Below are 12,684 nucleotides of genomic sequence, written 5' to 3' on the forward strand. Positions count from 1 at the left end.
TCAGCTGGTGTGGTCTCAGTACAACAGCCAATCAAATTAGATCTACTTTGTTTTCATCACACAGCATTCATCCAATCAAATTGCAGGACAACCAACGAAGAAGACATGTCCAAACCACACGCCAGTGAACAAAAAATGATACCTAAAATAATTTTGTTTGGGTATAAAAATTACGAGGTGGTCAACACAAAACGGTTTGCAGTATGCAACACATGCGGTTCGAAAATTACTGATGGAGAGGCAACAACTTCCAACTTCGTCCGGCATTTGAAGTTGCACAAAGAACGGTAAGTTTTGAATGTAAGATAACGTTTATTGGCTAAGTAACGTGACTTTTATTTGCTGTGTAGTTAAATCAGTGAGGCTGTAAACTCACTGCTGACGTTATAACGTTGTTGCAAACACGGGAATCTGTTGCAGTTCACTACCTTATTCATACTTTTTGTTCAGTGATTTTTTTAAGCAGGGTTACGTTAGTCAATATATCACACGTAACGTTAGACGGCGGTCAGCAGCACCGCGTATTTTAGCCACCTAAAAAAAGACAAAAATAGTAAAATAAAGGTCAGTTAAAATGTATACTATATTATGAATATGTGTACCGTTTCAGCTAGCTTTCTGACATACTGTTGGTTGTTTACCTCAGTGGTCCTCAACCACCGGGCCGCGGCCCGGTACTGGTCCGTGGATCGATTGGTATCGGGCCGCACAAGAAATATATATATATTTTTTTTTTTTTTAAATTAAATCAACATAAAAAACACAAGATACACTTACAAGTAGTGCACCAACCCAAAACAACTCTCTCCCCCCTTTTGTTCTGGGCATTGAACATGAAGACTCTTCCTTCACTGTTCTGAGTGGCCATGAGAGTCTTGGCAGTGCCTGCCTCCAGTGCTCCAGTGGAGCGAGTTTTCAGCCATGGTGGCATCATACTACGCCCCCATCGTGCACAAATGACTGACAGACTCTTGGCTAATTTGGTCTTTTGCAAATGCAATGCAGCATAGGGCCCTGACATATAAAAAGTACAACTTTTTTGTTATGTTCACGTATATGTCATGTTTTTTCAATGTTAACACTTTTGTACAAATAAGTACATTTGCACTTTATTTTTCAATGTGTTTGTTCTGTAAAGGAATGAGTTAATGTTTAAAATGACTGGTTAATAGTGCTATTATAAAGTGCAATGTCAGCACAATTTTCTTTCCTGCAATTTAAAATGCACTTGTTTTAATAAATAAATACAGCGTTTGAAAAGCCTACACAATCTGTGTTAATATTTAGTCTGTGGTTAAAAAGACTTGAAAGGACTCGAAACTCAAAATGCAGGACTTAGGATTTGACTTGAGACTTTCCAGTGTTGACTTTGGACTTGACTCGGGGCTTGCCTGTCTTGACTCGGGACTTGACTCGGACTTGAGGGCAAAGACTTGAGACTTACTTGTGACTTGCAAAACAATGACTTGGTCCCACCTCTGGCATATAGTGCTGCTATGTGCGTTGTAAATAAAAAAATTGCCGACAAACACATCACCAACAAGGACGAGGTGCCGCTCACTTTCGACATCCAGAAGGGGACCAGCACGGTAGCGAATCGATACGCACAACGGGGCAAGAGAAGTCGGCTTTTACTGTTGTGCTAGCTTGCTATGCTAATGGACAACGAGACTGACTTTGAAAATAAGGAGAGGGAATCTAGCGTGTTTGATGGAGAACTTGCCCAGCTGTTCATTTCGGACACAGAAGATGAGGACATTGATGGATTTGTGGATGAGGATTGATCAAAAAATAATGTGAGTACATTAATAAATACTTCAATAAAGTACAACCCAACTCAGCTTTGCTCCTGCTGCCTTTTTAAAACAGCGTCCATGCATGCTCGCGTTTGTTTTAAGCTAGCGTATGTTTAACCATGCCTGCGCCCAAAAATACGCTGCGCCTTATTTATGCGTTAAATACAGAAATAGCACCCGTAACTGACACGGTGCCTTTTAATACGGTGCGCCCTGTGGTCGCGAAAATACGGTATAGTGGCTTCGTTAACCGGAACCGGTTCTCAAAAAGGGATTCGAATCCACGTACCGTATTTTCCGCACTATAAGGCGCACCGGATTATTAGCCGCACCTTCTATGAATTACATATTTCATAATTTTGTCCACCAATAAGCCGCCCCGGACTATAAGCCGCGCCTACGCTGCGCTAAAGTGAATGTCAAAAAAACGCTGCGCTAAAGTGAATGTCAAAAAAACAGTCAGATAGTTCAGTCAAACTTTAATAATATATTGAAAACCAGCGTTCTAACAACTCTGTCCCAAAATGTACGCAAATGTGCAATCACAAACATAGTAAAATTCAAAATGGTGTAGAGCAATAAATAGCAACATAATGTTGCTCGAACGTTAATGTCACAACACACAAAATAAACATAGCGCTCACCTTCTGAAGTTATTCTTCATTCGTAAATCCTTCGAATTCTTCGTCTTCGGTGTCCGAATTGAAAAGTTGCGCAAGCGTGGGATCCAAAAATGGCCGGCTCCGCCTCGTCGAAGTCATCGGATTCAGTGTCGCTGTTGTTGTGCAGCAGTTCTGTGAATCCTGCCTTCCGGAAAGCTCGGACCACAGTTGTGACCGAAACTATCTGCCCAGGCATTTACGATCCACTGGCAGATGTTGGCGTATGTCGACCGGCGCTATCTGCCCGTCTTAGTGAAGGTGTGTTCGCCTTCGGAGCTGTGTGAAAAAAGCCACCCGGCCTCTTCGCGTAAACTTCCCTTAACCACTCGCTCATCTTTTCTTCATCCATCCATCCCTTCGAGTTAGCTTTTATGATGACGCCGGCTGGAAAGGTCTCTTTTGGCAAGGTCTTCCTTTTGAATATCACCATGGGTGGAAGTTAGCATGGCAAGCTAGAACCACAGTGAAGGATGACTTCTCATTCCCTGTGGTGCGAATATTCACCGTACGTGCTCCTGTTCCACAGTGCGGTTCACAGGAATATCAGTTGCTGTGAAATACGGTAGTAATCCGTGTGCGGATGGAGAGATTGCGTCTTTTTATGAACCGGATCCTTGTCGCGTAGTAGGAGCCATTTTGTGGTCTTTACAGATGTAAACAGGAAATGAAACGTACGGTGATATCCGCGCGTTTTTTCTTCTTCTTCCGGGGGCGGGTGAAGCGCTTCCTGTTCTATGGGGGCGGGTGCTTTCCTTGGCGGTTGCTTGCGTAGAAGAAGAAGCGCTTCCTGTTCTACCGGGAAAAAAGATGGCGGCTGTTTACCGAAGTTGCGAGACCGAAACTTTATGAAAATGAATCGTAATAAAGCGCACCGGGTTATAAGGCGCACTGTCAGCTTTTGAGAAAAATTGTGGTTTTTAGGTGCGCCTTATAGTGCGGAAAATACGGTAATCGTTTTTTTTCTTATCGAACAATCGGGAGAACCGGTTTTGAACATCATCCCTACACACTACACTACCTAGTGGCCGAGTGGTTAGAGTGTCCGCCCTGAGATCGGTAGGTTGTGAGTTCGAACCCCGGCCGAGTCATACCAAAGACTATAAAAATGGGACCCATTACCTTCCTGCTTGGTACTCAGCATCAAGGGTTCGAATTGGGGGTGAAATCACCGAAAATGATTCCCGGGCGCGGCCACCGCTGCTGCCCACTGCTCCCCTCACCTCCCAGGGGGTGAACAAAGGGATGGGTCAAATGCAGAGGACAAATTTCATCACACCTAGTGTGTGACAATCATTGGTACTTCAACTAACTTAACACTACACCACCTGGCTATGGATGTATACTGTGTATCAGTATATTTAGGAATAGTTTACCAATTGGGTTGGTCCAGGAAGATCGTTAAAATTCTGGACTAATGATACTACTATCAGTATTCTTTTTTGTTCCAGCTGTTTATTACACGCTGTCATATTCAGTTCAAGTGCCTCTACTACTCACACCAAAGTTTGTAACACAACAACATTTCCTCCTAGTCCCCAAAGTCACAATTAAGAATTAGTGTCAGTTTGAAGCAAAAGCCATTTAATTCACGACTGCCACGACGGCGGACTTCATCAACCTGACCGTCCTCTAAGCAATCAAGTAATCAACAGACCAACATTAATTCACTCAAAAAACATTTTAAATAATCACTATTCATAATCATTTTATTTTTACTATAAACACACGACACAGACACAATTACTGTACGTCGATGGTTGTCAACATTGGCGTCCGGTCCGTCATTTAAATAGGTCCGTGTGCAACATAATCACAAATATGAATTCCTATAGTTAAAAAATGTACACGCACTTAACATGTTAATTGATTGTAACGATTGTATATTTGATATGAGATATCATGTTATAGGTCTGTGAATGAACATGAGCACCACACATTGACATTATTTTACTTTATTATGTTATAATATTATTTAAATTGTTATTATAGGGACACGCAGTAGAAAATGGGTAGTCTGGACACATCTTTTTTGTAATGTGAACGACTACATAAAAAGATCTTTCCGTAGCCTCAATGCTACTGCGGTCTGGCTCGACCTTGCTAAGGTAACAGTGAAAACGGGGACTGGATTTTTAGTATAGAAATGCAGGCATTACTGATGGAACGGATTGGATAATAAGTGCTGACAAAAGGACTTTAAATTAACTGTAATCATAGTGAACAATGACAGGTTATATTATCTTATTCATATTGTTTTTTTCCTGCATTTTTTTGTAAAAAAAAAATAAATAAATCGCACTAAATTATTCTGGGTGGTTTAAGATTATTTGGGGGGTTCAGCCCCCCTAAAATAGGCCTAACGACGCCAATGCTTCCAGCCTCCTTAGCCCTCCTGAACCCAACATTTTCAACGAGTATCCTGCGTTCCCAGTTAAGACCGTCCTTGACGCTAGGAGTAGGGGTAAGGGGGTGCAGTATTTGGTTGATTGGGAGTGGTATGCAGCTGAGAAAATGGTAGAAAATGGATGGATGGATGGATGGATGGATGGTCCAGAGGAGCGTTAATGGATATCCCCTCTCCTAGTTACTGTTTTGTTTCCATTTTATATTACCTTATTACTACCTTTTCTGCATGTTTCTTTTCTTCTTCTTTGGGCAATTATGCCTGGATCTCTCTTTTTGCATACTGAAACCTTTTTAAGAGTAAGGAAACGCCCAACCGGAATATCGATAATGGTAACAATATACATCCCAAGTCATGGCAAAGTCTGCTTCATTAGCTGAAAAAAATCACCTGAGCCCACATTCAATCACAACTTACGCACTTGTGATGTATTTATTCTGGATGGGCGTGTCCACATTATGGATACGGAAATACAAAAAAGAGAAACCTGTGTTATGTCAACCTGCGTAGAAAAACACAAACACACATTATGTAAAATGATGTATAAAGCAAACTATAACCTGCTACCCAAGAATGTACAACAATTCTTCTCAACAGAAGAGGAGAAATATAACCCTAGATGAAAATCTAAATGAAAACATTTGTATGCTCGTACAATACTTAAAACCTTTAGCATATCTGTATTCGGAATTCAATTATGGAATGGATTAAAACCCAATAAATCAAATAAAGCACCAATATGATTCAGTTTAAGAAACTACAATTGTTCACAAAGTACACAGAACAAGAATTATGATGAACATCTTTAACCCTTTTTTTTAAATTGTATTTGTATTGAGACAAATATTATTTATGTATTTAATATTTGTTTGCTTACTATGGTATATTATTTATGAATTATTGATTTGTTCGCTGTTCTGTTACAGAGAACAAGGACATTGGATATAATTGCTATGGTATGAAAAGGGGTAGGATTAAATAGGCTTTGCTTCTTCCTACACCTTTTCGGACGTGCTGTATTGAAACAACTGGAAATGTGTGATGAATTACATTGTATCGTATGCATGTTCGAAATAAACTGAAACCGAACTGATCTGAAACTGAACTGAACAAATGGGACAATAGGACCCTGAATGCATGAACGACGTAGTAATGTGATTTGCAACTGTAGGATCAAATCTTATGTGTATTATGTGTTGTTTTTAAGTGTATTTTATGTGAAATCCCTTGCAAAGGAGATTTTAAGACTCAATTGGTCTATTTCCTGGTTAAATAAAGATCACTAACTATATCCTCAACCAGTGGCCTCTTTTCTAATGCACACCTTGTTCAAAAAAGTACCTAGCAATTATTTGACAAAATACAATGAAGCCCATAATTCCAATTCCAACAGATTTTATCTGTCTGTATAAACAGTTGCATTTCAGTGCTTCCTTCTCTGATCAGTTTCTATATTACTTAAAAGAAAACTGGTTTTGTTTAGTAAAATGCGTCCTGACCACAGAACTTTCCTCCAGAAAGTCTTATCTTTGTCCATGTGATGGCCACAATACCCAGCAATATGTTTGGAGGAGAAAAGGTGAGGCCTTTAATCCTAGGAACACCATGCCTAGCGTCAAGCATGGTGGTGGTAGTATTATGCTCTGGGCCTGTTTTGCTGCCAATGGAACTGGTGCTTTACAGAGAGTGAATGGGACAATGAAAAAGGAGGTAAACCTCCAAATTCTTCAGGACAATCTAAAATCATCTGCCCGGAGGTTGGGTCTTGGGCGCAGTTGGGTGTTCCAACAGGACAATGACCCCAAACACACGTCAAAAGTGGTAAAAGAATGGCTAAATCAGGCTAAAATTAAGGTTTTAGACTGGTCTTCGCAAAGTCCTGACTTAAACGTATGGACAATGCTGAAGAAACAAGTCCATGTCAGAAAACCTACAAATTTAACTGAACTGAACCAATTTTGTCAAGTGGAGTGGTCAAAAATTCAACCAGAAGCTTGTGGATGGCTACCAAAAGCGCCTTATTGCATTGAAACTTACCAAGGGACATGTAAGCAAATATTAACATTGCTGTATGTATACTTTTGACCCAGCAGATTTGCTCACATTTTCAGTAGACTCATAATAAATTCATAAAAGAACCAAAATTCATGAATGTTTTTTGTGACCAACAAGTATGTGCTCCAAACACTCTATCACAAAAAAATAAGAGTTGTAGAAATGATTGGAAACTCAAGACAGCCATGACATTATGTTTCTTACAAGTGTATGTAAACTTTTGACCATGACAGTATACATATATATATATATATATATATATATATATATATATATATATATATATATATATATATATATATATGGATTAAGCGGTAGAAAATGGATGGATGGATATATTTTTTTTTTTTTTTTTTTTTTTAATTTTTTTTTTAAGAACTTTTAGGTATTATTGCTAGCACTCAAAAATTGGCCACCTTTGGAATAATTGTATCCATACAAAAATGCCATCAATGCAATTTCAGTCCTGACTTTTGTGTATGGTGTGCGGTTTTCCTTATAAATACTGTATGTTCCTCATCGTGCTCCAAACATAGTACTTTCAGACAGACTAAAAATATGCCTTAGCAAATGATTACACACTTAACTCTGATTGATCAATCCTTTAGCAACTAAAGACCAAACAAAGCAAGACTGCAGGACAACAGACTGTCTACCTACCCAAGATATGCATCACCCAATGATACCCATCATCCAATCAAGAAACATGAACACAAAAACACATTTCTGCTGTTATCTCCTGTCTTTATCCACACTGCTAAACTGCTTTGTCTCTTATCAGACTTAGACTTTAACTACGTTCGTTGCATAGTGACACAGGAATTCTGAGTATTAAAGTACATTTCTGAAAGCTGAAGAACTTCAAACAGTTCACGAGCTCTGGTTGGCCCCAAGCTGATAAAAAAGGATGGTTTATTGAGCTTCTGCTTTCTTTAAAACTCAACCGGCCCTAAACTTATATGGAGCATCAGCTTGGTCAGTGGTTTTGTCAAGAGGTGTTTTTTCTCCGGATTCAGTGTACAATAAGGCTGTTGCTATTGGAAAAGTTATTATTCGATTCCTTTATGAAGAAATGGTTGACAAAAAATGATGTAGGTAAGATCAGTGGCCTTGTGGTTAGAGTGTCCGCCCTGAGATCGATAGGTTGTGAGTTCAAACCCCGGCCGAGTCATACCAAAGACTATAAAAATGGGACCCATTACCTCCCTGCTTGGCACTCAGCATCAAGGGTTGGAATTGGGGGTTAAATCAACAAATGATTCCCAAGCGCGGCGCACGCTGCTGCTCACTGCTCCCCTCACCTCCCAGGGGGTGAACATGGGGATGGGTCAAATGCAGAGGACACATTTCACCACACCTAGTGTGTGTGTGACAATCGTTGGGACTTTAACTTTGACTTTAATTGGTGGTACTGGCTACTTTGGTAAAAATGTATGTACAAACCACACCAACCTGCTCCAAAGGCAAAGAAGAAGCTCTTTTCTGGGTGCTCGTCCAGTAGGGTCTTGACCCGTTTGCCCATTCGCTCGTTCCTCTTGTAGATGAGTTCCTGTCGGAAGTAGGTGTCTATTTCCTGGGCGGTCACCTGCTCACTGGCTGGCAGTGTTACATTATTGAAGTTTGGGACCTGCAATTGACATGGTTATAGTTGAGACAAATAAACACAGATTGTGTAGCATCTGCAGTCTTTCTTGGAGTAATCCAAACTGAATGTATAATTTTAGAGGATACAACTTTTCAAAAGAACACTGACCAAGTTGGTAGGCGTCTTAGAAGGGGGTGGGGGTCAAGGAGGAGGTTTGGTGGGATAGAAAGGGTCAGGCAGAGGGGTTAAGGGTTACTCCAAAAGGTCAAGGGCCGTGTCATTGCGACACTCCATGGGGTCAAAGGGTCAAAATGACTCTTAGTTTAATAACTAAAGAGAAAGTAGCTGATAAAAGATGGCTTTGATAAAATGATTTATCTGCATTGAAATTCAATGGGCTCCATCTTGACCAATTATCATGGATTTCATGAAATGGATTAATAACCCTGCTAGCAGCCATTAAAAAAAGTAATCGGTTGATAATATACCACAAAACACACCTGTGATGTGTCATGGTTGAAGATGATGGAGTTGAGGTCACCACAGTTGTAGTGCCGGATGAGGTCTTCCGTCGTGTACGGGACCTGAAGGCTTCCTGCTCGTAAGGATTCTTGCTGTAATAAAGTCTGGTTGAGGGCAAAGATCACCTAAAATAGAACAAAAAAAGAACCGATATTTTTAGCAATGGGAAACGTTGCTGTTCCCAAATAAAAAGTCTGAAAAAGGTACGTCGTCTTATATTCGGAGTCTACAGATTTATACATGTAAACCAGGGGTCGGCAACCCAAAATGTTGAAAGAGCCATATTGGACCAAAAATATAAAAAACGAATCTGTCTGGAGCTGCAAAAAATGAAAAGCCGTATATAAGTCTTATAATGAAGGCAACACATGACGTCAGTGTCTATATTAGCTATAATAGCCTACTAAAATGACTATGTGTTGCAGTCTGAAGCAAATCTTCGTTGACAAAAATGTTGAAATGTAATATTTATTCTATACATTTTTACAACATTAGAAACCATTAGTAAATCAGAGGCTACTCAGAAGGTGAGATAACTACTAATAATTACTGGCTTTTAATGGCCAAAGGTATATATGTGTGTGTCCAAGTTAAAGGAAACGACAGGCTGTCTTCTTATAATAGATTTGTTACAATCGTTGGCAAGCTAGGTCATGTTTGCTGTGGTCTGGAACAACATGGCACACACACAACTATCTGAAATGCAGCCAATATTACACACAGGTAATGTGTCAAGAGTAGAGATGCGTTAAAATGTAATATTGGAAATTATCGGTATCGTTTTTTTTATTATCGGTATCGTTTTTTTTGTTTTTTTTGTTTTTGTTTTTATTAAATCAACATAAAAAACACCAGATACACTTACAATTAGTGCACCAACCCAAAAAACCTTCCTCCCCCATTCACACTCATTCACACAAAAGGGTTGTTTCTTTCTGTTATTAATATTCTGGTTCCTACATTATATATCAATATATATCAATACAGTCTGCAAGGGATACAGTCCGTAAGCACACATGATTGTGCGTGCTGCTGGTCTACTAATAGTACTCACCTTTAACAGTTAATTTTACTAATTTTCATTAATTACTAGTTTCTATGTAACTGTTTTTATATTGTTTTACTTTCTTTTGTATTCAAGAAAATGTTTTTAATTAATTAATCTTATTTTATTTTATAAATTTTTTTTAAAAGTACCTAATCTTCACCATACCTGGTTGTCCAAATTAGGCATAATAATGTGTTAATTCCACGACTGTATATATCGGTTGATATCGGTATCGGTTGATATCGGTATCGGTAATTAAAGAGTTGGACAATATCGGAATATCGGATATCGGCAAAAAGCCATTATTGGACATCCCTAACCACAACACTGGATATTGTTCAGATAAGTTACATTTAATTTAAGAATTTATGACTTATGACGTGCGCATTTTCCAGGTTAGGTGGGATTTACCCTGGATAACCTTCGCCGGCTTAGTGTAGAAGGGGCCTCAGTGTTCTATGTTTGCTGGCAAGGTTAAAATATCAATGCAATGATCTGCCAATGTGTTTAGAGTGGTCTAAGTTCCTCTATACAACAGCAAAAAGGTTTGTCTCCCAAGTTTTGAACTGAACTCGGAGGCCGGTATGGTGTCATTCCCAGTTGAATAGTCCTGCCTTTGATAATAAATCTATCTTCGGTCCTGTCGTATACCGTATTTTCCGCACTATAAGGCGCACCTAAAAACCACAATTTTTCTCAAAAGCTGACAGTGCGCCTTATAACCCGGTGCGCTTTATTACGATTCATTTTCATAAAGTTTCGATCTCGCAACTTCGGTAAACAGCCGCCATCTTTTTTCCCGGTAGAACAGGAAGCGCTTCTTCTTCTACGCAAGCAACCGCCAAGGAAAGCACCCGCCCCCATAGAACAGGAAGCGCTTCACCCGCCCCGGGAAGAAGAAGAAAAAACGCGCGGATATCACCGTACGTTTCATTTCCTGTTTACATCTGTAAAGACCACAAAATGGCTCCTACTAAGCGATCCGGTTCATAAAAAGACGCAATCTCTCCATCCGCACACGGATTACTACCGTATTTCACAGCTGATATTCCTGTGAACCGCACTGTGGAACGGGAGCACGTACGGTGAATATTCGCACCACAGGGAATGAGAAGTCATCCTTCACTGTGGTTCTAGCTTGCCATGCTAACTTCCACCCATGGTGATATTCAAAAGGAAGACCTTGCCAAAAGAGACCTTTCCAGCCGGCGTCATCATAAAAGCTAACTCGAAGGGATGGATGGATGAAGAAAAGATGAGCGAGTGGTTAAGGGAAGTTTACGCGAAGAGGCCGGGTGGCTTTTTTCACACAGCTCCGAAGGCGAACACACCTTCACTAAGACGGGCAGATAGCGCCGGTCGACATACGCCAACATCTGCCAGTGGATCGTAAATGCCTGGGCAGATAGTTTCTGTCACAACTGTGGTCCGAGCTTTCCGGAAGGCAGGATTCACAGAACTGCTGCACAACAACAGCGACACTGAATCCGATGACTTCGACGAGGCGGAGCCGGCCATTTTTGGATCCCACGCTTGCGCAACTTTTCAATTCGGACACCGAAGACGAAGAATTCGAAGGATTTACGAATGAAGAATAACTTCAGAAGGTGAGCGCTATGTTTATTTTGTGTGTTGTGACATTAACGTTCGAGCAACATTATGTTGCTATTTATTGCTCTACACCATTTTGAATTTTACTATGTTTGTGATTGCACATTTGCGTACATTTTGGGACAGAGTTGTTAGAACGCTGGTTTTCAATATATTATTAAAGTTTGACTGAACTATCTGACTGTTTTTTTGACATTCACTTTAGCGCAGCGTTTTTTTGACATTCACTTTAGCGCAGCGTAGGCGCGGCTTATAGTCCGGGGCGGCTTATTGGTGGACAAAATTATGAAATATGTAATTCATAGAAGGTGCGGCTAATAATCCGGTGCGCCTTATAGTGCGGAAAATACGGTAAGTGACACAGTGAAACAGGTGACTCACATAAACCCTGGAGATTTATTCAACAACTTCCTAAGACGAGAGGGGCAGTTTGTCCTTTGAACACCGCTCAGCTCCGTTGCTGCCGGAATTCTGCTTTTGTGTTAGCGTGAAATCGGCCAGTGTTTGGTGGGAGGACCCCGGTGAGCCTGCCGCCTGTGATCAGGGAAACGCACACTCATACACACACTGAAGGACTGCGGGTGTGCGCTCGGCCCGGACTTAGAACAAGTGAAACCACCACTCACCTCTCTGTCTGATCTTATCACACCGCACACACACACTCACAAAGAGGACGAAAGTGAAGTTGGTGGGAACGGCTTTTCAGAGTGAAGATGTGTGTCGACAGCTGTGGAATTAAGTCGATGTGTCCACAATATAAATGAATGCTTATGCAATTCATCGTGCATACCCGTACTCTAAGCAAGCCGACCCAAGCGGCTGTTTTTGTTCATGTTCTGTCCTCTGTGGTCCTCTGATGACACTTTTTCCATCTCGGTCGCCCTATTGTGCAAACCTGGGTCTAGCGGCGTAGAGGAGGGCAGCATGAAGCAGATGCCGTCTTGTCACGGGACAAAGAAGCCCTCCGTCACCCTGTCCTCTCCTTTCCTTTGCGCTCGCTC

General features: G+C 40.7%; 1 protein-coding gene across 1 annotated transcript in view; it reads right to left on the minus strand.

The window, feature by feature from the left end:
- The window catches only part of trabd2a (TraB domain containing 2A), a 278,709-nt gene that overhangs the window by 111,029 nt on the left and 154,996 nt on the right, over nucleotides 1-12,684 (minus strand). The window contains exons 3-4 of the mRNA XM_061927081.1: nucleotides 9,003-9,149; nucleotides 8,370-8,544 (exon numbers count right to left, since the gene is read on the minus strand). Coding sequence (XP_061783065.1) covers nucleotides 8,370-8,544; nucleotides 9,003-9,149 — 322 coding nt within the window. The remainder of the gene's footprint in view (nucleotides 1-8,369; nucleotides 8,545-9,002; nucleotides 9,150-12,684) is intronic.

This window comes from Nerophis lumbriciformis, linkage group LG32 (genome assembly GCF_033978685.3).
Source record: "Nerophis lumbriciformis linkage group LG32, RoL_Nlum_v2.1, whole genome shotgun sequence".
NCBI lineage: Eukaryota > Metazoa > Chordata > Actinopteri > Syngnathiformes > Syngnathidae > Nerophis > Nerophis lumbriciformis.